This window comes from Pituophis catenifer, unplaced genomic scaffold, assembly GCF_029215685.1.
Source record: "Pituophis catenifer annectens isolate HBS135680 unplaced genomic scaffold, rPitCat1.0.hap2 SCAF_13, whole genome shotgun sequence".
In the NCBI taxonomy this organism is placed as follows: Eukaryota; Metazoa; Chordata; class Lepidosauria; order Squamata; family Colubridae; genus Pituophis; species Pituophis catenifer.
The window spans coordinates 8123673-8146693 of NW_027256893.1; the positions used below are offsets into that span (position 1 = coordinate 8123673).

General features: G+C 43.9%; 1 protein-coding gene across 1 annotated transcript in view; it reads right to left on the reverse strand.

Annotated features, from left to right (window-relative positions):
• Nucleotides 1-1318: 1318 nt before the first annotated feature.
• Nucleotides 1319-23021, reverse strand: part of CMIP (c-Maf inducing protein) — a 190213-nt gene continuing 168510 nt past the window's right edge. The window contains exons 12-21 of the mRNA XM_070953238.1: nt 20129-20155; nt 17844-17892; nt 16281-16388; nt 14383-14499; nt 11847-11987; nt 10305-10352; nt 7686-7832; nt 6725-6830; nt 3529-3599; nt 1319-1690 (exon numbers count right to left, since the gene is read on the reverse strand). Coding sequence (XP_070809339.1) covers nt 1637-1690; nt 3529-3599; nt 6725-6830; nt 7686-7832; nt 10305-10352; nt 11847-11987; nt 14383-14499; nt 16281-16388; nt 17844-17892; nt 20129-20155 — 868 coding nt within the window. The 3' untranslated portion in view covers nt 1319-1636. The remainder of the gene's footprint in view (nt 1691-3528; nt 3600-6724; nt 6831-7685; nt 7833-10304; nt 10353-11846; nt 11988-14382; nt 14500-16280; nt 16389-17843; nt 17893-20128; nt 20156-23021) is intronic.

The window sequence follows — 23021 nt, forward strand, 5'->3', positions numbered from 1 at the left end:
CCTGGTGCCTTCACCACAAGGCCAAAAAGGCTCTGAGAAACTTTACACAGGAAAGACATCTCCGGACCATCTCTGATGGTCCATCTCTGGACCTCAAAAGGCCACATGGATTCTGAACCAACCTTCTTCTCCTTGTGGCGTAATAGGCCTAGCAGTTTCCAGAATTTTCTACGGGGCGGATGCTCAGCTGTACACCAATATGGCAGAAGGGTCTCCATGCTGAGGAGGGTGAACATAAGCCAATAGTTGGGGAGAGAACCAGTGGGAAACACCTCCCTAAAAACACCACCGAAAGGTGAAATTTTGGACACAAAACAGAAACCAAACCTTGGCAAATCCTAATGCAAATGGTTGACCGCTCAATCTTCACTCCCAGGTAAAAACCGAAGCATTTTCTCTAGCCTTAAAAATAATCATATACATAAACAGAAGTGGTTTGCTTACCCCTCCTAACTTCTACACCTAACATAATCTGAAAATGCGGCTTTAGGAATTCAAAACATTTATTCCCAATAGCTCACCCAGTGTTCTGCTCTTATGTGGTATGCATGTGTTATGTGTGTGTGTCTATACACATACACACACATATATATGCACCAGGTTTATGCAAATATATTCTTTTCCCCTGGTTGAATAAATTTGAGGCATATATAAACCCAAAAAAAGTTAAGATGGGCTGGACCAAGGGTGTATATAATACAGGAGGGCAATTCTCTTTTGTTCTGTCTTTTTAAGCGCAACGACAACCAAAAGACGCCAAAATTGTTTACACGGTACTCTACGCTAAACAAAACAAAACAAAACAAAAATAAATGAAACGAACAATGGATTAACAATTCATAAATAAAAGACAGGTCCCAGACCTGTTCTTTCTGAACTTTCTTCCTTCTTTCTTTCCTTTTTTTTTTTAAATAGGCGTATTATGTAAATTGTATATACAAGAACATCACTTTGCATAATGATTGAAAGGACCGAACGACCGAACGAGGGAAGGAAGGAAAATCATATGAGCTGCTGCTAATGTTTCTTCTCTTGATTTTCGCCTACGTTCTTCTTCTTCTTTTTCCTTTCTATATATCGCTGAAGAACAGAAGAGATGGGAAAAGCATCTACGGAAAAGGCCGAGGTTAAAGGAAAAACTGAAGAAATCCGGTGCATATTCTTGTGTATATTAAAAAAAAAGAAAAAAAAAGAGAAAAAAACCTTGACACACAGTTTAAAAAAAGTACAAAAAAAAAAAAAAGCAAATCAGAACCAAGAGACAACCCCCCCTCCCCCCCAGACCTTCCCCTCTCCCCCCCAAATCTTCTTCAGGCTATTCAGTCTTGCCTTCTTCACTTCCCACCCCTTTAATTTAAAAGATGTTGAATTCGAGAGTACGAAGCTGAAAGAATTAGGTGTGGTGTGTGAATATCCACCCGGGGGAAAAAAAAATCATACTTCACTACTTCACACACACAGAGCACCTAAAAATACGGATGTCCTCAGAACCTGCTTTCTAGAGGCAAATGCCAAAAGTCTTAAGTTCTCTGCTTTTTTTTTTCCCCCATGGTTTAAGAAATCTTTCTCTTCTCTCCCTGTCAAAAAAGAAAAAAATTCTACAAATGCGCCACGAGGGGTGTTTTTTTTTTTTTTTTCACCAAGCTTCAGTATAGCGGACGTCCACTTCCTTCAAATTGGGCAATTTAGCCTGGGAGGGGAAGAAAGGAAAGAAAAAATAAAGAGATGAGATAGAAAGAACGATGGAGAATTCGTTACATGAGGGCTCCTGAGTGCTCTCTGAGCTTGCTTGCAAGTCATTCTTTTTTTTGTCCTGAGACCGTTGTAACTTCAAATAATCATTAAAAAAAAAAAACCCGTTGTTAAATTAAGGGCTGCCTGTAGGATAAGGCAGTTTGTTATGTTCTACACGTTCTGTTTGTTAAAGCTACTATAATGTACTGTGCAGGTGGCAACTGTAAAGAAACAGGAATTGTGCATGTCATGTGATTGCTAATTGGCCAGGCACTCAGCGACTGACTGTAATGGCTTTGCGACAACATGGAACAGGGATAGGGATAGCATAGCATAGAATAGAATAGGAATGAGAAAGAATAGAGTAGAATAGAATAGAGAATAGAATAGAATAGAATAGAGAATATGAAATTAAAATACAACAGAAGAGAATAAAGTAGAAGAGAATAGTTAGAAATCAAAATAGAATAGAATAAGAAATCAGAATAGAACAGAACAGAACAGAATAGAATTCTTTATTGGCCAAGTGTGATTGGACACACAAGGAATCTGTCTCTGGTGCATAAGCTCGCGGTATACATATAAACCAGCAGTCTTAGGTCATAAATCATAGTTGCAACCATTAATCTTAAATTACAAACAACAATTGATAAGGCGTAAGAAACAAACAGGAGAAGATAGCAGGAAAGAGGAGACGATGAGAAAGGATGAGAAATGAGACAGTGTGGTGGGAATTAAGTGTTCAGCAGAGTGATGGCAGAAACAGACATAAACTATCTTTATGTCTGGTTGTTTTGGCATGCAGTGCTTTTTCGCGGCATCCTGAGGGGTGAAGTAGAAACAGTTCATGCCCAGGATGTGAGCAGCCTGTAGATATTTTCTCAGCCCTCTTTCTGACCTGTGCAGTATACAGGTCCTCAATGGAAGGCAGGTTGGTAGTAATTGTTTTTTTTTTTTCTGCAGTCCTAACTATTCCGTGAAGTCTGGACCTGTCCTGTTTGGTTGCTGTGCCAAAATAGGCAGTTATTGAGGTACAAATGACAGGCTCAATAATTCCCCTGTAGTACTGTATCAGCAGTGAATATGTAAATTAATTTCTGCAAGCTAGCTTCTTGTTCTTCTGACACTGGTTAAAAAATGTTGGCCCCAGTGGTGAAATGTAAAATTTGTTACTACCGGTTCTGTGAGCGTGACTGGGGGGGGGGAAGGGGGGAATGTGACTGGGTGGGCGTGGCCAACTTTTTTTTTTAAACTTTTAAAACCATTTTTTCTACAACCTCTTCAGCCAATGCTTTTAAAAGCATCTGACGATCCCAGCTGAGTTGCCTAATCATCAGAGTTTTTTTTTTACTTTTAAAAACATTTTTTCTACAGAGGTTGTTTAAAAAAATGCTTTTAAAAGCCTCTGACGATCCCAGCTGAATTGCCTGATCAGGTTTTTTTTTTACTTTTAAAAACATTTTTTCTACAGAGGTTGTTTAAAAAATGCTTTTAAAAGCCTCTGACGATCCCAGCTGAGCCGCGCGATCATCAGAGGCTTTTTTTTTTATTTTTAAAAGCATTTTTTCGGCCGAAGAGGTTGTAGAAAAAATGCTTTAAAAAAAAAAAGCCTCTGATGATCGCGCGGCTCAGCTAGGCGGGAGGGCGGGGCAGGGATTTTTGCTACCGGTTCTCCAAACCACCCGCTGCCATCGCTACTGGGTGATCCAGTCCGAACCGGGAGCATTTCACCTCTGGTTGGCCCTCAACACCTGGTTACAGATAGATGAAGGATGCTTTAGAAATGCAACATACCTTGAGGTCTTCGTAGGTGTCTGCTGAGAGCTTGGTGCTGTTCATGTTTAAACTACAGAGGCTTTTCATGGCTAGGAAATAAACACACAAGGATGTTGGTCTCTATGCAGCTTGCAAAGGATGGCATAAAAAATGGGAAGTGGTTGATGACTGGCAGTTGACATCCTGCAGACTTTTCCCAAATCAACATCTGGACTTTAAAGAGCCCTCGACCCCTTCATTTTGGATCAGCTTGTCCCAAAATTAAGCACAGAAAGCTGATCCGATATTTTATGTTTTCCTTGATGAAAGGATTAAGGGCCAGAAGACAAAAAACATATGAAGAATGGCTGCAGGAATTGGGTATGTCTAGTTTAATGAAGAGAAGGACTAGGGGAGACATGATAGCAGTGTCCCAATATCTCAGGGGCTGCCACAAAGAAGAGGGAGTCAAGCTATTCTCCAAAGCACCAGAGGGCAGGACAAGAAACGATGGGTGGAAACTAATCAAGGAGAGAAACAACCTGGAATTAAGGAGAAACTTCCTAACAGTGAGGACAATTAACCAGTGGAATAGCTTGCCTTCAGAAGTTGTAGGTGCTTCATCACTAGAGGTTTTTAAGAGACTGGAAAGTCACTTATCTGAAATGTATAGGTTCTCCTGCTTGGGAAGGGGGCTGGACTAGAAGACCTCCAAGGTCCCTCCCAGCTCTATTCTGATTGATTAGGTGCTAACAAGTTGGAATGGACTCTTTGCAAACACCTACAAAGATTTTGAACTGGTAAAAATCATCCTCTTCTGTAGTGCATTTGGTGAGACAAAAAATAACAAGGACAGTAATGCACATATGTATTTTGGGGTTCTGATGTTGGACGGTGATTTCATGGATGTTTTAAAGTTTGTATATCGCAGGCTGTCAAACCTTAAGGTTAAGGTTTGCCACAACAAAATTCAATTTTAAGAATAAAGTAATGGTCCAGCAATGTTTTCGCTATAAAAACGTGATATAGAATCTTGGTATTTTTTTTAAATGAATTATGAATTCATTTATGAATTTAAATGAATTTGGAGATGCCAACATCAGCCTTGATAGGAAAATCCCTCACTTTGCTGAGTTCGTAAAACAGGAAAAGTAATAACATGTGCTTTACAAACCATAGTAGTTAGATTCATCCAATGCACTCGGCCAATTATATTGCTTAAAAAACTACCAAATTGAAGAATTGCAAGAAATCAAATTCACAGGCATTTAATTACTCCAAAATTGTGGCGAGAAAATTGCAGGAACTAACTAGTTCATACAGTCACCAGGAGTCAACACTGATTCAGAGACACAAACACACGTACACACAAAAATCCCCAAAACTCCATTTCAGTAATGTAAATAGACTTCACTGCAGCTCTACATAGAATTAAACAACCAAAATATTGTGCATTTAATATCTGCCCATGTGTCTGAGCTTTAATATGTATAACGTATGGGAAAAATGGATTTTTAAAGATCTAAATATATGACTTATTATCCAAAATGAGATTTCCTATATCTGAAAAGATAGGTAAACCCACGATAAATCCTCCAATCTGCCTGTTGGATTTCCTTATTGTCCCAAATGTGCTTTTTCCAAAGAAAGGGGGGAATCTTTGTTTTTCCTTGAAGACATTTTACTTCTCATCCAAGAAGCTTCTTCGGTTCTGATTTCCTTCTTGCTTTTTGTACAAATCTGTGCAGACTTCAAAATTACTTAATTGGTGTTATATAAATGGAATGGTTTAATAGATAGAATTTGGGATAATTGGGAAATTGCATTAAACAGCATTATTTGAACCAAGAACTATGTTTAAATGTTAAATTGCTAAATTTTTAAGATTAAAGCTAAGATTTAAATTTGATAAAGTAATAAAGGAATAAGGATTTAATGAGTATTATGAAATATAAATATGTTTGAACTGTACTGAAATGTATTATGAGTTATTAATTGAAGTAAGATTTAAGGTGGGTTAATAGAAGGGTAATTGTTTTGATTAAGTAAATATGTGTTATTTTTTTTTTAAAGATGCTATTAGTTGAATATGTGATTTAAGATTAAGAAATAAGTGTTATGGCAAAATATAAAATTTTGTTAAGAATGACCAAAAATTGAACAAATTGATGACTGGATCAAAGTTCTGTTCTGAAAAGATGTAATTTGTATCTTTGGAAAAATAAAATAAAAAAAACTTTTTGCAAAAAAAATAATAATCTTGAATCTAGAAACTCTATCCTATCAAATTATCATCGTTAGTTGCAAAAGTGATAATTTCAAACATGGAAAGATTAATTCCAAGGAGCAATGAACTGATTATTTTGATTTCTCCCCCCCCCATTTTTTTAATGTGGGTCATATATGGGCTATGTTAATGAGTGGTGCAGTGGCCTAGAGGTGGAGCTCTCGCCTCACATTCAGGTGGCTGTGAGTTTGATCCTATGTAGAGACAGATATTTCTCTCTCTGGGCATGATGAGAATGTATATGCTGAATATAACTCCGCATTGGCAACAGGAAGGGCATCCGGCCAGTAAACACTCAGCTCAGTGGTGAAATGTAAAATTTGTTACTACCGGTTCTGTGGGTGTGGCTTGGTGGTGGTGGTGGTAATGTGACTGAGTGGCTGTGGCTAACTTTTTCTTTTTACTTTTAAAAGCCTCTGACGATCCCAATTGAGCCTCGTGATCATCAGAGGCTTTTTTTTTTTTTAAAGCATTTTTTCGGCCGAAGAGGTTGTAGAAAAAATGCTTTTAAAAGTAAAAAAAAAAAAAGCCTCTGATGATCGCACAGCTCAGCTGGACATTGGGGGGCGGCACAGGGAGTTTTGCTACCGGTTCTCCAAACCACCCGCTGCAATCGCTACCGGATCGGGCCATCCGGTCTGAACTGGGAGAATTTCACCCCCGACTCAGCTCCATTCAGTTGCCCAGACTCCACCCTACAAGGGATTATGGGTGCGTTAAAAGATGATGATGTATGAGCTATGTTATTCTCTTTACTACACAATTCTATTTATCATTCCCCACAAACATTTTTTCTCTCTTTCTCTCCTTCTATTACAAATCTCTCTCCCCGCCCCCCCCCTCCCAACCCAGCCAAAAGAAGAGGAGAGATACTGTTGTTTGATTAATGCACTGCGCTGAAATGGTCCCTACTCTTCCCATCACCACACCAGAGTTTTCTTCACTTACAGCTCAGGGCCAGCAGGCCAGCATCGGTAACGGGCGTTTCACACAAGTTGAGCACTTGAAGCATTGTGAGGTGTTCAGAGAGGAGCCGCAAACCTGCATCCCCAAACTCCAGGGAAGAAAAGGGAAAAAAAAAAAAAAGGAGGAATGTTTATAAGCAGCAGTCAAAGGCTGGAAAATAAACAAACTCTAAACCTGAGCTTGCTTTTTTTTTCTTGCAGACTAGGTAATATCATCAATGCTGCTGATGCTACCTAGTTAGCCAAGCAAGCTCAGGGAGCACCAAGGATCCCTCATTTCATCCCTGAGCTACAAATATTCTCCTTTATTGGAACTCTAAACCTGTAGGATCATTAAAGGTAAAGGTTCCCCTCGCACATATGTGTTAGTCGTTCCCGACTCTAGGGGAGCGGTACTCATCTCTGTTTCAAAGCCGAAGAGCCAGCGCTGTCTGAAGACGTCTCCGTGGTCATGTGGCCGGCATGACTCAACGCCATAGGCGCACAGAACACTGTTACCTTCCCACCAAAGGTGGTCCCTATTTTTCTACTTGCATTTTTACGTGCTTTCGAACTGCTAGGTTGGGCAGAAGCTGGGACAAGTAACGGGAGCTCACCCCATTACTGGTCGTTGGGAGCTATGCGGTAGAAGGCGGTCTTAACCAACACCTTGAATTGCGCCCGGAGACCGATTGGGAGACTTGTGCACTATGCTATGCTGGCTGGAGAATTCTGGGAGTTGAAGTCCACAAGTCTTAAAGCTGCCATGTTTGAAGACCTCTGCTCTAATGGGTGGAACAAGTGGACTTTGAAAGAGGAAGGAAAGCATTGGAGAGAAATCTCCTCTAAAGAGCTGGGCTGCTTCTCCCAAATGAAACCACCGTCTTCCTGTGGTGATGCGCTGGGCACTCCCGGTTTGTGGTAGCGCAAGCGCCCCTGCCCATGGCGGCTTGCACGGCCCATACCTGAGTGGACCACAGGTTCAGCTGCTTGAGTGAAGGCAGTTTGATTAGATGCTCTGCACAGGCACTTGTGACGTTGGTAAAGGCCAGGCTGAGGTTCTCCAAATTTCCAAAAGAGCCCGAGCTTAAGAGACGAGCCAGGTCCGCATCCTAAAAAAAAGTAGAAGATTGCAGAAGATCAGTCAAGGAAACTCTTCCTCTTTTTTGCTTTTTCTATAGAGAAATAGGGCATGGCATCAGCAGAGGAGTCTCTGGAGTGGTGCAGTGGCCTAGAGGTGAGAGCTCTCGCCTCACAACCAGGAGGCTATGAGTTTGATCCTAGGTAGAGGTGGATATTTCTCTCTCTCTGGGCACAATGAGAAGATGTCTGCTGAACAAAACTCCGCACTGGTGACCGAAAGGGCATCCGGACATTGAACACTCTGCTGGCTCCTTTCAGTTGCCCAGACTCTACCCCGCAAGGGATTATGGGGTCGTTAAAAGAAGATGATGATGACTGATTGGCAGAGCAGTCTCTAATTCTATAAATTATACTGTACATGCCTTCTATACAATGCCCGATACTGGAATTGTGCAAGGAATGGAATTCCCTGGGACACTCCATGGAAGCAAAAGCTGGACTCTGAGGAAGCAAATAGGAAGATATTGACACTTTTTGACTTTGTTGTTGGGGGAAGATTCTTGAGAATGGGCAGTCAAGAAAAGAAACCAATGGATCATTGAATAAATAACCCAGAATTCTCACTTAAGGCACACATGGGTAGGCTCAGATTATCCCACATTGGACTTTTATGTGAAGTTCTAGCTCTAAACCAGGATCTGATGATGAGAAAGGTAGAAAGAAAGAGAAGAAGAGGATGACAAGCAGCAAGGTTGACTTTCGACTGAAAAGGAATGGAAATATGGAGGTCTTCTACATAATAATAATAACTTTATTGTCATTGTACATGTATACACAGTATACCCATACAGCGAAATTCACTTACGACCCAAAGACCAGGTCCAACATACATAACAATCCCCAAACACACTTCCACCCACCACAAATTCCCCACCCAAACCCACCCAAACATCCACACAACAGACCAAGTCATGCTGTCCAACAGCTCACTGATGGTGGCCCTTTAATTCATTGTTGAGTGCAATTATAGCTCTGGGATAAAAACTATTCAAAAAACATGTGGTCCGAATTTTAATTGTTCTGTATCTTCTGCCAGAAGGTAACATGAGTGTCATCTCCATGCTAGAGTCCACTGGCATCTAGCAGCTTGGACCCATCATTTTTAATTTCCCATAAACCGCCAAACAGAATGAAACTTTCGACCCTGTAACTCCCAACAAAGACCCTCAGTTCTGTTAACACAGCCCCCCTGTTTGCTAAAAGATCCATTCCTCTTCAGCGTGTTAAGGTTGCTGGCCAAGAGGCCATGTTCTCCTGATGGTGCCAGTGTCACTGGTATCCAGAAACACGGAACCCCCGTTTTAATTTTCTATAAACACCCATGTGGAATGCTCTTCCATTGCATCAGGCCAAACTGAATTGAAAAGTCCTCAGTGGCATCTACCTTTAACATTTCCTAGGATGGTGTAGCAGGCCTCTGTCTAACAATCCTTGGGGGGGGGGGAAACAAGCTACTCCAGTGGTGGTATTCAGCCAGTTCTATCCAATTCGGGCGAACTGGTAGAGGCTCCACCCCAGGGGTGAAATGCTCCCGGTTCGGACCGGATCACTCGATCCGGTAGCGATGGAGGCGGTTGGTTCGGAAAACCGGTAGCAAAAATCCCTGCCCACCCCATGCCCAGCGCAATCATCAGAGGCTGGGTTTTTTTAAAAGCATTTTTTCTACAACCGCTTGGCCGAAAAAATGCTTTTAAAAGTAAAAAAAAAAGCCTCTGATGATCGTGCGGCTCAACTGGGACCGTCAGAGTCTTTTAAAAACATTTTTTACAACCTCTTCGACTGAAGAGGTTGTAGAAAAAATGGTTTTAAAAGTAAAAAAAAAAAAAGTTGGCCACGCCCACCCAGTCACATTACCCCCCCCACCAAGCCACGCCCACAGAATCGATAGTAACAAATTTTACATTTCACCACTGCTCCACCCACTTTCTTAAGATCACCTTCCATAGCACAGGCAGCCTATTTAATCAGGGCCATCCTTTTTTCTTTTTTCTTTTAATACCCCCAGTGCTTAATCAGAAGGAAAACTGGGACTTTCAAAGGTAGCTAGTGTAGCACACTAGCCTAGGAGTCGGCAACCTCAAACACTCAAAGAGCTACAAAGGCCCTAACCGGAAGCCCCCCGTTCAATTCTGGAGCCAACCGGAAGTCTGGTTCCCCCACCATAGAGTGTCCTCCTAGTGCGGCATCCTTTTTCCTCTACCTGTCCTAACGGAAAGCCCTATCAATTGTGGAGCTGCCACAGCAGAGGGACGAAAGAGCCATGTGCGGCTCCAGAGCCACAGGTTACTGACCCCTGCACTAGCCCCACTAAGAGGAGTCAAAAATGATGGATGCTATCCGAGGCAGTTCCTCCTCTTGTCCGTCAACAACCTTCAGGTGCTCTCTGAAAATCGCGTCCCATAGGCTCAGGCTCACACCGAGATTCAGAAAGGGGAACTCACCGTCGATTTTGATGGCAGTGTTAGCCTGGTGGGGCCACCTTTCCTTTGCTGCAAAAAGAACAGATTCATCGCTTACAAATGTGACAACTGTGGATCTACAGCAGTAAAGCATAGGATGGAGTCCGCAGAAGGTCCAGAGTTCAAATCCACACCTTCTCTCTGCAATAAGCGTGTCCAACCTTGGCGACTTTTAAGACCCATGGACTTCAACTCCCAGGCTGGCTGGTGAATTCTGGGAGTTGAAGTCCCCAGGTCTTAAAAGTTGCCAAGGTTGGACTTCCCCCGATATACCGTATTTTTCAGAGTATAAGATGGACTTTTTCCCCTCTAAAAGAGGGTGAAAATTTGGGTGCGTCTTATACACTGAGTGTAGCCCTGCTCACCCACTGGCCCCCACCCTTTGGCCTCTGCCTCCCAGCAATTTACCTCCTTGCAGCAAGCAGCAGAGCAAACAGCCCGTTTCAGCTTCGGCACAGCCTGATTAGCACAAGCAGCTGATTGTCAGTTGGATCGGCCTCCCAACCCTCAGCTGTTTCAGGCTGCAGGGATTGCCATTTCCTATTGCCACGCAGGCCTCCGCTGTTTGCTGCAAGGAGGCAAATTGCCAGGAGGCAGGTTTTTTTTTTTCCTTGTGCTAATCAGGCTGTGCTGAAAATGAAAATGAAACTAAAGCAGGCTGTTTGCTGCAAGGAGGCAAATTGCTGGGAGGCAGAGGCAGAGGCAGATTTTTTTTTCTTGTTTTCCTTCCCCCAAAAAGCAGGTGCGTCTTATACTCTGGAGCGTTTTATACGCCGAAAAATGCGGTAATTAACTAACTGTGGTTTAGAGTCCTCTCTAATCTTCTCATCGTTCCTATCACCCATCCCCTCCCACTTATGACTGTATGACTGTAACCTTGTTGCTAGTATCCTTAAGATTTATATTGACTGTTTCCCTATGACTATCATTAAGTGTTGTACCTTATGACTCTTAATGAACATATATTTTCTTTTATGTACACTGAGAGCGTATGCACCAAGACAAATTTCTTGTGTGTCCAATCACACTTGGCCAATAAAGAATTCTATTCTATTCTATTCTATTCTATTCTATTCTATTCTATTCTATTCTATTCTATTCTATTCTATTCTATTCTATTCTATTCTATTCTATTCTATTCTATTCTATTCTATTCTTCTAGTCTGTTCTTTTATTGTGTGGAATTTCTGACCAACCAGCAGGTGGCAGCATCTAGTTAATTTGGGTGGATCATGAAAAAGCTAAGCAGGACCACATCTGGCCAAATCTTGGATGGGAGAACCTCAGGAAACAAGTCTGTGGGCTAGAACTGTATGTCAAACCAGGTCTTGGAGGAATGGCCCTTCTTTCTTTCAGAAAGCTACCACATATCCACATGGTCAGCAGGAGCCAAGTCTTAACTCAAAGGAGTCTTGAAATGGCCTTCAATGTGGGTTACATCCTACGTTTGGATCCCAGGAAGAAAACCGGTTAACACCTGCTCTTCGGAAGTAGAGAGGTGGAATATAAATCCGAGAAGCTCACCAGCTCTTTGAGTTCCCTCTGCCGGTCACAAAGCTGCTCGTACATTTTCTTCCCCACGTCAGTGCTCTCCAGCGTTGAGATGATCTGAAGCTGCGTGTCCTTGTTCTCAATGATGTTGTATTCCAGCATCAGGCAAAGGATCTGAGTGACAAGGAGAGAGAAAGGATGGCCCATCACTGGAGGTAGGCTCACAGCACGGGCCAGACGCATTTCTTGTCTGCTTTCCAAATGGGCAAACGCCTCAATTCTCCATGATCCCATAAGTTAGGAACCATGGAGCAGCCCTTGGTGCTCTCTGAGCTTGGTGGTGTTGTAGACATTTCACTCCCCAAATTAGGTAACATCATCAGTGCTAGAAAGGAATGGAGTAGAGGAATCGGAGGAGGAGGATTAGGATTGTAGGGTCCTCTTTGAACTTAGGTGTGTTCTTGCAAACATTTCATTCCCCAAACTCGGTAACATCATCAGTGCTAGGAAGGAGTGGGGTGGAAGAGGAGGAGGAGGAGGAGGAGGAGGAGGAGGAGGAGGATGGGCAGGGGGAGGACCACAATGTGGAGTTTTGGTGTTCTCTGAATTTGGGTGTTTCCTTGGAGACATTTCATTCCCCAAACTAGGTAACATCATCAGTGCTAGAAAGGAGTGGGGTCGAGGAGGAGGAGGAGGAGGAGGAGGAGGAGGAGGAGGAGGAGGAGGAGGAGGAGGAGGAGGAGGAGGAGGAGGAGGAGGAGGAGGAGGAGGAGGAGGAGGAGGAGGAAGAGGAGGAGGAGGAGGATGGGCAGGGGGAGGACCACAATGTGGAGTTTTGGTGTTCTCTGAACTTGGGTGTTTCCTTGGAGACATTTCATTCCCCAAACTAGGTAACATCATCAGTGCTAGAAAGGAGTGGGGTCGAGGAGGAGGAGGAGGAGGAGGAGGAGGAGGAGGAGGAGGAGGAGGAGGAGGATGGGCAGGGGGAGGACCACAATGTGGAGTTTTGGTGTTCTTTGAACTTGGGTGTTTCCTTGGAGACATTTCATTCTCCAAACTCCGTTCCCTTAAAACTTTCCTTTTTCAACAAGCCGGGCTGGCCTAACAAATCCTTTTAAATGATTTTAAATGATTTTAAATTCGTTTGTCTTTTTAAATTTTGGGCCAAATTGAGATATTTCCTTTTAATCTGTTCTTAATCTATGTATTATGTATTATGTATTTATGTGTTTTTACTTGGCTGTACACCGTCCTGAGTCCCTAGGGAGAAGGGCGGTATATAAATCTGAAGTAAAGTAAATGGACAAGCACTTGCCACGTAACACCTCAGATTTAACCATTGTTGATTAAAAAAAAGACAAAAAAAAGACTGGATAGTGGATGTGGCAATACCTGGAGATGCCAAAAGAGAACAGAGGAACCCTTGAAAATATAGATTCAAAATAGGAGCAAGGAGAGGGCTGAGAATTCTCTTGTGGAGATGCCCAAGGAAAGAGTAACTTCTGTGATCGTTCTATGAAGAAGAAATGCAAGTCCTATTTGCATTTGCCTTTTTATATGCCTTTACATTCCCTGGTTTCTAGGGTTTCATTTCATTGTGCACCTGTTTCTTTAAAGTTTCTTGCCATGCTGATACTCCCATTCTTTATTTCCTCATTAAATTTATGCCCCGCTTTTGTTCCCCTTTCCAATTTTTCTCAAAATGACACTTGGCTAGGTGAGTGGCCCCAAATCCATTGACTTCCAAGGGCTTGAACCCAGGGATGGGATTGAAAAAATGTTAGCAACCAGTTCTATGCCCGGTTGCTCAGTGGGCGTGGCCATGGGGGCATGGCCTACTCGGCCTCCTGCACCATGGCAGGGGAGAGGTGTTTTCGCCCTCCTCCAGGCACCGGAGGCTTTCCTCAAGCCTCCCCCAGGCTCCGGAGGCCATAAACAGGCCCATTTCCAGACTTCCGGTAGGCCCGTTTTTCATCCTCCCCAGGCTCCAAAGGCTTTGCCCAAGCCTCCAGGAGGGCAAAAATGGCCTCTCCTGGGCTCCGGAGTCCCAAAACAAGCCCGTTTCAGGACTTCCGAGAGGCCCATTTTTCACCCTCCCAGAGCCTCTGCGTGGGCCCTGCACTTACCTCACATCCAAAATGGGCCACGTGGAGACTCCTGGGAGGGAGGGGAGAGGTGGGTGGGGCCAGCCAGTCCTTGCAACTATCAGTTCGGCGAACCAGATGTAAAATTAGCATCCAGTTTGTCAGAACCGGCAGAATCCCACCCCTGCTTGAACCCGAGACAGCCCTTTACCCATCCTATCGCACCGTCTCTCCCATTCACTGGAAGAGAATCACACTAAACACAACCAGGTCTACTTCTGAGTAGAGATAGATACGTTTGCACCATTCCCTGTTGATCTGCTGTGTTTTTAAAACTTGTGATCACTGCTTCTTTCCCCGAGTGGTCCCTGCACAGAGCTGTTTGGGGTATTTCTTTGTCAAAGGAAGGACAGACCAAATGCAGGCGTGAAACATCTGCTTCCTTCTGACATGGCAAATTGACCAAGGGATAACGGCAGCCTTACCTCCACCATGGTTTGGTTGCCTCTCAGTGCCAGCAACATGCAAGGCCCCAGTTTGTTCTCAGCCAAGGAAAGGAGAAACTTCTTTGTCTTGTAGCAGGAGCCCATTAAAATGTGAACCTGCAGGAGGAAAGGAAGGTTCAAGTGAGAAAAACACAAATACACACACACAAAACATTGGCTCTTTTTCCAATGCAGCCAAAGAAGGCAAATGGACAAATCTCACAAGAATGTTTTAAATCCAGTCCAGACTTCCCTAAATGAATGTCTTCCAGATATATGGAATTATCTATTGCTCTCAACCCAGCTTGAGATTTTTTAATTTTTTAATTTTTATTTATTTTTATATGCCGCCCTTCTCTGGAGACTCAGGGCAGCTTACAATGCGTTAAGCAATAGCCTTCATACTGTTGTATAAAGTCAGTTTATTGCCCCCACAAACCGGGTCTTCATTTTACCCACCTTAGAAAGGATGGAAAGCTGAGTTGACCTTGAGCTTGGTGAGAATTGAACTCGCAGTAATTGCAGGCAGCTGGATGTTAAATGCTGCCTTAGTAGGAGGCATTAGCCTCCTACGCCACTCAGGCGTAAGATGGTAAGTGTTGGGAGCTACATCTTTGGAAAACGCTTAAGGGAAGGGGATGCTCCAAGTTGAAAATTCTAGTTTTCTGATTACACTTAGCAATAGCACTTCAAATTTATATACTGCTTCATAAGAGTTTTACAGCCCTCTCTAAGTGGTTTACAGAGTCAGCCTATTGCCCCCAACAATCTGGGTCCTCATTTTACCGACATCGGAAAGATGGAAGGCTGAGTCAACCTTGAGCCAGTCAGGATCGAACTCCTGTGAGCAGTGAATTAGCCTACAATACTGCATTCTAACCACTGCGCCACCACGCCTCTTGCTCTATCTCTAAGAAAATAGATAACTAGGTTATAGACAAGTCCATTCTTAATACAAAAGGCAACTTGCTTCTCTCTTTAATTTCTCGTGACTACCAGTCTTAGGAGATTCTTTCTCTGCTCCTTCATCTACTTCTGGTGGCCAACTTCTGCTCTTGTTCTAAAAGGACCAAAACATTTTTGTTCCAGCTCAGAGGGGGAAAATCTGTGCCTGTACATAATGTGGAGTGTTTGTCTCTCCTTTGTGAAGACGTAGGCTTTAGGGGACGCAGTGGCTCAGTGGCTAAGAAGCTGAACTTGTCGATTGGCAGTTCAGCAGTTCAAATCCCTAGCACTGCGTAATGGGGTAAGTTCCTGTTACTTGTCCCAGCTTCTGCCAACCTAGCAGTTCGAAAGCATGTAAAAAATGCAAGTAGAAAAATAGGGACCACCTTTGGTGGGAAGGTAACAGCGTTCCGTGTGCCTTTGGCATTGAGTCATGCCAGTCACATGACCACGGAGACGTCTTTGGAGAGTGCTGGCTCTTCGGCTTTGAAACAGAGATGAGCACCGCAACGACTAGCATATATGTGCGAGGGGAACCTTTACCTTTACTTCGACTTTAAATAGGAGATGAGTGAATGAGTATCCTATATCTAGCACGAGAACTGTTAAGTTTGGTATATTGTGAATGCAATCAGACTGCAATGGTAAGTGGGAATGGCCTTGGGAGACAGGGGGAAGAATCACAGCCAGGGGAGTGGTAGGAGAAAAAGGCAACTTAGCCCACAAAAGGAATGGCAGCAGGCAAACATATCAGAAGGGACTCTCCCTAGTTTCTTGGGCTGTAAAAGGGGTGGAGGGTGGGGGAGAGATGTCCTTTGAGACTTGCAAGGTTCTGTCAATGTAGCCTTACAATAAAATAGAATTAGCTGATCTGGTTGAGTTTCCTATCTGGATCATCTTGCAAAGCTGACGACGTGACACCGAAAAGAGATTGTTGAAGAACTGGCACGTACCATACTGGCAAACAGTTCCCCATCATCATCACATGCCACACCACCAGGGCTGTAGAGCTGGAACCAGCCATCCTTGCCGGCCCTCACGCTCAGCAAACAGGAATGGACCTGGTAGAAGAAAGACACATGAGAAGGTGGCCTTCAAAATAATGCTGCAGAGAAAGGAAGAAGAAAGGTGAAGACCTGTGGAGCTCTAGATACTGCCCAGTTCCTGTTCCCAGCATCCCTCCTGGTTGCTCCTGCTGATGAGGCTCATAGGAGGTGCAGTATAAGATGCTCCAGCCTTGCAGTAAAGGACATTCCTTCTCATTGGATGGGTACCCAGCAATAAAAGCTCAGCAATAAAAGGTTTTCTGACTTGCTCCTGGTTAGGCACCGGGTGTTCCATTGGAACACTCTTCTTCCAATCTGCAGCAGGGCAAGGAGTTCTGCAAAATGGACCCTGTGATCTAAACCCTGGAGCTGAGGGGAAAGAAGGAGAAGGTGACTTTGTCTCCTGCCAAGTGAAAGTTTTATATATCTGTTGCAGTTACCCAACCATTGCAGGTCTGGGGTTTCTGAAGAATGCAGGTTCTCCATCCAAATGTTTTAAAACATTGGGACTCTGTCCTGGGTGCTCAACACAAATATCTCCTCTTATGTTGATCATCTATCCATTCACCCACCCATCCACCCATCCATCCATCCACCCACTCACCCACCCATCCACCTACCCACCCATCCACCCATCCATCCACCCACCCACCTATCCATCCATCCATCCATCCATCCATCCATCCATCCATCCATCCATCCATCCATCTACCCACCCACCCATCCATCTACCCACCCATCGATCCATCCACCCACCCACCCACCCACCTATCCATCCATCCATCCATCTACCCACCCAGCTATCCATCCATCCATCCATCCATCCATCCATCCATCCATCCATCCATCCATCCACCTATCCATCCATCCACCCACCCATCTATCCATCCATCCATCCACCCACCCACCCACCCACCCACCTATCCATCCATCCATTCATCCATCTACCCACCCACCCATCCATCCATCCATCCATCCATCCATCCATCCACCCACCCATCCATCCACCCACCTATCCATCCATCCATCCATCCATCCATCGACCCACCTATCCATCCATCCATCCATCCATATCTGCAACCAACGTGGATATAACTACCCATTTGTGCACGCCACCATCACAACAACAGGCATTTTTATGATGCAAGCAAGGGCTCAAATGTTCCGTCTCGGTTATTCAAGAGACGAAAGGCATTTGTCTGGAGCATTCATTTCACACTGAAAGTTCCAGATGCAACAATTCCAGCCAAAGATCCGAGATATCCAAACCGTGTTTCATGTTGACACAAAGAGGCATGAAATCATTTCTAAAAAGGCAGCAACAGGCTCCAAACAGTCTTTTCAGGAACCATATCAAAGCCGAGAAACTAACTGCCTCATGGAACTCCAAGCCATTTATAGCCTGAATGTTTTGACAAAACAACTCATCTCCCTTTTTTTTTTTGGTGCTACGCTGGACGGAAAACTTACTTCTTGTCTTGGGTCTTCTGCAAATCTTTGAATGACGTACTTCAGCTCTCTGGAAACAGACAAAAAGAAAAAAGAAAGGGGGGGGGGGAGGAAGAAAGAGAGAAGTATGCAGTTGGTCATCTCCAAAGAAATACAGAGCACAGCTGTTGCATTTCATTTTGATTATGTGCTAAGTGAAAAGTTACAAGGAAATGTGGAGGGGACGATTACGTTCTCCTGAACTGGGGCTTTACACAGTGGGAAAAGATCTTCTGACAGCCTAGAATCCATCCACGATTGCAAGGGCTTTAATCCTCGGGGATTGGAAAACGCTGGAGTTTGAATGCCTGGAGATCCCTTGCCCATTCCACAGCTTCTTTTAGCCAGACAAACCCACAGCTGGAGACCCTCTGGAGACCATATAAACCTTTGGATGTGAGCCAAGGGGGAATTCTATGCGTGGGAAGGAGGACGTTTGGAATCCTTGATTCGTTTGTCCAGGATGGGATAATAAGGATTTCTGCCTTGGGTGGGGAGTTGGCCAAGAAGACCTGTTTTGGCAATGTTTGCTCTCCAAGCTCGTTTCAGTTTAGAATAGAATAGAATAGAATAGAATAGAATAGAATAGAATAGAATAGAATAGAATAGAATAGAATAGAATAGAATAGAATAGAATAGAATAAACAGAGTTGGAAGGGACCTTGGAGGTCTTCTAGTCCAACCCCCTGCTTAGGCAGCAAACCCTACACCACTTCAGACAAATGGTTATCCAACATCTTCTTAAAAATTTCCAGTGTTGGAGCATTCACAACTTCTGGAGGCAAGTTGTTCCACTGATTCATTGTTGTAACTGTCAGGCAATTTCTCCTTAGTTCTAAGTTGCTTCTCTCCCTGATTAGTTTCCACCCATTGCTTCCTGCCCTGCCCTCAGGTGCTTTGGAGAAGAGCTTGATTCCCTCTTCTTTGGGGCAGCCCCTGAGATATTGGAAGACTGCTATCATGTCTCCCCTGGTCCTTCTTTTCATCAAACTAGACATACTCAGTTCCTGCAACCGTTCTTCATATGTTTTTAGCCTCCGGTCCCCTCATCATCTTTGTTGCTCTTCTCTGCACCCTTTCTAGAGTCTCTGATTTAGTTTCTGAACATTTCGTTACCAGACTAAGTAACATCATCAGCAGGATTTTCTTGTCCTATTCTCCTTAGCTTATAAACATCTTGTGAAGACCTACGATTCTACAATTCCTCGCATGTAGAAAACAAGCGTTAAAGCTAAATGGCTAGTCTAGAACCTCTCTTCCTGACCTGCTCCAGCTGACTGATAAAAGCATCCTTCCATCATCACTTTGAGCAGGGGTGTCAAACTCATGTTGTCACGGTGGCGTCACGTGACGTATCGGGACTCTTTTTTTTCCCCTTCGCTAAACCAGGGCGTGGACGTGCCCAGCATGTGACGCATCCGGCCCGCAAGCCGGGAGTTTGACGGCCCTGACTTTGAGCATCCTTCCTTGGAAATTGCTGCAGGGAAAGGGTGTTCTTGTCTAATGGCTGGGAGCATGATTCGATCCTGCTAAAATTGGGAGCCAAAATAATCCAGCTAAGAAAATGGAGACTTTCAGACTGGGTGCTCTTGCATCATAAACCGCTGACAGAACGGCCCTTGAGGGAAGTGTGATCTTTTTGAGTGGCAGAGGAAGATCCAGAGTTGCAATTCCTCCATTTTTATGAATGGAGGAGGTGTAGTGGATGGGGGGGGGCAGGGGTGGGATTCAGCTGGTTCAGACAGTTTCGGGCAAACCGGATGCTAATTTAACATCTGGTTCGCCAAATGCAAGGACTGGCTGGCCCTGCCCACTTCTCCCCTCCCTCCCAGGAGTCTCCACATAGCTTGTTTTGAATGCCAGGTAAGTGCAGGGCCCGCGTGGAGGCTCTGGGAAGGCGAAAAACAGGCCTCCTGGAAGTTCCAGAAACTGGCCTATTTCCGGCCACCAGAGGGCCCCCAGAGCCCGGGGGAGGCCATTTTCGCCCTCTCGGAGGCTCAAGGAAAGCCTCCGAAGCCTGGGGAGGGCAAAAACAACCCCCCCTCCTACCGTGGTGCAGGAGGCTGAGTAGGCCACGCCCACCCAGCAACCAGGCAGAGTACCAGTGGCTAAAATTTTTGAATCCCACACCTGGTGGTGGGGTGTCTCTTTTTAGCCTTTACAACGAGGAGTCTGCCACAGAGTTTTCAAACTTCTGTGTTGTGAAAGGCTGGATCAACCCAGTTTGCATCACTACAGGAGATTATTTCAAGCAAGGAAGCACTTACTTTGTGAACTTCTCGTGTGCAAGAGCCCTGAAATGAAAACACAGGAGTATTAGGGAGGTGTTCCTCCCCAAAACAACAACAACAATAACAACAATAATAATACAAAACCTATAGAACCAATGCATATCAAGAAATGACTTTTTTTTTTTTTTTTAATTTGATTTATATGCCGCCCTTCTCCGAAGACTCAGGGCGGCTTACAATGTGCTCAGCAATAGACTTAGGAGCTACATTGTCTCTTGTCCTCTCAGATGTGCTGGACTATTAATCCCATCATTTTAGCTTTTCTGGCCAGTGGCTTTAAGGAGAGTCATTATGTTGTGGGGAACACTGTTAGCACATGACACCATTTCAAACCGAACAAAACAAGTAGAAGGAAAGGGAGAAACACTCTTTTAATAAAACAAAATAAAGCTAAAAGCACAGGTAAACCTGAACAAAAACAGCCTTTGGATGAGCAAACCCTTGATAGAAAGGTTTTCTAATTTGTTGATTAAGATTTAGGGCTGTAGGATACTTGGGATTTAATTCAGAAGGAGCAACAGAAGAGTGCAAACATGAAACTTTTTTTTGAGGTTCATTAAAGTAGCTGCATCGGCCCAGCTACCCAGATGCTTTAATGAGCCACATGCAGAAACTGCATTTATGACTTACATGGTTCAGAGATCACTTTCTAATAAGATTTGAAGCCCTGCACTATCCCAATGTAGTTATCATGAGATACATGAGGTAGACCTGATGGAGTTTTCATGCTTAGGAATTTGTTCTTTTAAAGAACAAATGGTTTGAGCACCAAAAAAAAAAATCAGTCCATGTATGTGTTTATGAAGATGTGAGAAATTAACCAAGCAAGCCAATTCAGTGAATTTTGGTTATTGTCATTTTTTTTGAGTCTGCCCCTAATTGGTGAGGAGATGGGAAGTAAAATGAGGAATTCAGTAAAAAAACATTATTAGAATGTTGATGAAGATTCTCCATCAGCCAGGCAGAATTGTCATAGCAACTGGGCTTATTTTCTTGGTTTGGTTGAGACATTTTGTTACCCATCCAAGTAGCTTCTTCAGTCTGAACAAGTTGATTAGGGTGGGCAGAGAGTTATTAGAACATCCAACTCCTAAAAATCTTAGGGGTATTTCCGCCCCAACCTCAAGGTTTCTTCTCCAGATTCCCCTAGCCTGAGGGTCAGCAACCTGCGGCTCTGGAGCCGCATGTGACTCTTTCATCCCTCTGCTGCGGCTCCCTACCACTCAAAATATGCGTCAGAACCGCCAAAGTGCGACACCCGCCAGCACACGATTTATTGAGCTTTTCAACCCCCGGTAGGCCAACCATGGATAAATCCAAGAAAAGAAAAGTTTCAGAAGAAAACATATATAGTTTAATTCAACTACATATGCTAGTTTTGTGGCCACTCAAGAAATAGTCAGGCACGGGAAGGGTTTTGTGGCTCCCGGTGTTTTCTTTTCTCTGGGAAACGGATCCAAATAGCTCTTTGATTGTTTAAAGTTGCAGACCCCTGCCCTAGCCAACTTGTTCAGACCGAAGAAGCTGCTTGGATGGGCAGCGAAATGTCTCAAACCAACAAGGAAATAAATCCAGTTACCATGACTCAACTTCCAGATTATTAGGATGAGCTTCAATTACCGCCTGTAGTCTCTAGACCACTGTCATCCCAGAGACACTGTGACCCAAAGCCAACTCAACCTGATCTAAACTTAGATTAATATCTTGAAGTTAATATCTTCAAGAGCAAAGCTGGGCAATTGGCGTTCTTTGGATGAGCATTTCAGAGTCTTGCAAAGTCTAAAATTGGGCAGGAAGGAAATATCCAACAATAGTGCGAGCAAACTACAAGAGACATCATCATCTTCTTTTAAGGACCCCATAATCCCTTGTGGGATGGAGTCTTGGCAACTGAACTGAGCTGAGTATTTACTGGCCGGATGCCCCTCCTGTCGCCAATGCGGAGTTATATTCAGCAGATATATTCTCAACGTGCCCAGAGAGAGAAATATCCACCTCTACCTAGGATTGAACTCACAACCTCCTGATTGTGAGGCGAGAGCTCCAACTCTAGGCCACTGCAGCACTGGAGCAAACTACAAGAGACATTGTGCTAATTTTCAATATGAAATGGATAAGTGCATTACACATCCAGTGTGCCCAATGCACCTATGAGTTATTTTTTTTGAAAAAAAGACAGGAAATGGTCTCAAAATTTCCTCCAACAAGACCGTAGCCTCCCCAAACTTCAATCCATGCAAAACTACTGTATGGAACCCTGGAGGCTTAAAAGGGAGTTGATCCATCCTTAAGATACATTGGGAGAAAGAGAGAGAGAGAGAGAGAGAGAGAGAGAGAGAGAGAGAGAGAGAGAGAGAGAGAGAGAGAGAGAGAGAGAGAGAGAGAGAGAGAGACACGGAGGGAAAGAAAGAAAGAGGAAGGAAGGAAGGAAAGAAGGAAGGAAAGGAGGAAAGGAAGGAAGGAAGGAAGAAAAGAAGGAAAGAAAGAAGGAAAAAAGAAGAGAGAGAAGGAAGGAAGACAAGAGAGAGGAAGGAAGGAAGGAAGGAAGGAAGAAAGGAAGAAAGAAAAAGGAAGGAAGGAAGGAAAGAAAGAAAGGAGGGAGAGGAAGGAAGGAAGAAAGGAAGGAAGAAGAGAGAGAGGAAGGAAGACAAGAGGAAGGAAGGAAGGAAGGAAGGAAGGAAGGAAGGAAGGAAGGAAGGAAGGAAGGAAGAAAGAAAGAAAGAAAGAAAGAAAGAAAGAAAGAAAGAAAGAAAGAAAGAAAGAAAGAAAGAAAGAAAGAAAGAAAGAAAGAGCAGTTGTGTCATCAAAGACGCAAATGGAAATTTCTAGGTCCAGGAGACCAAAACCATGCATTCGTAAACAGGATTTT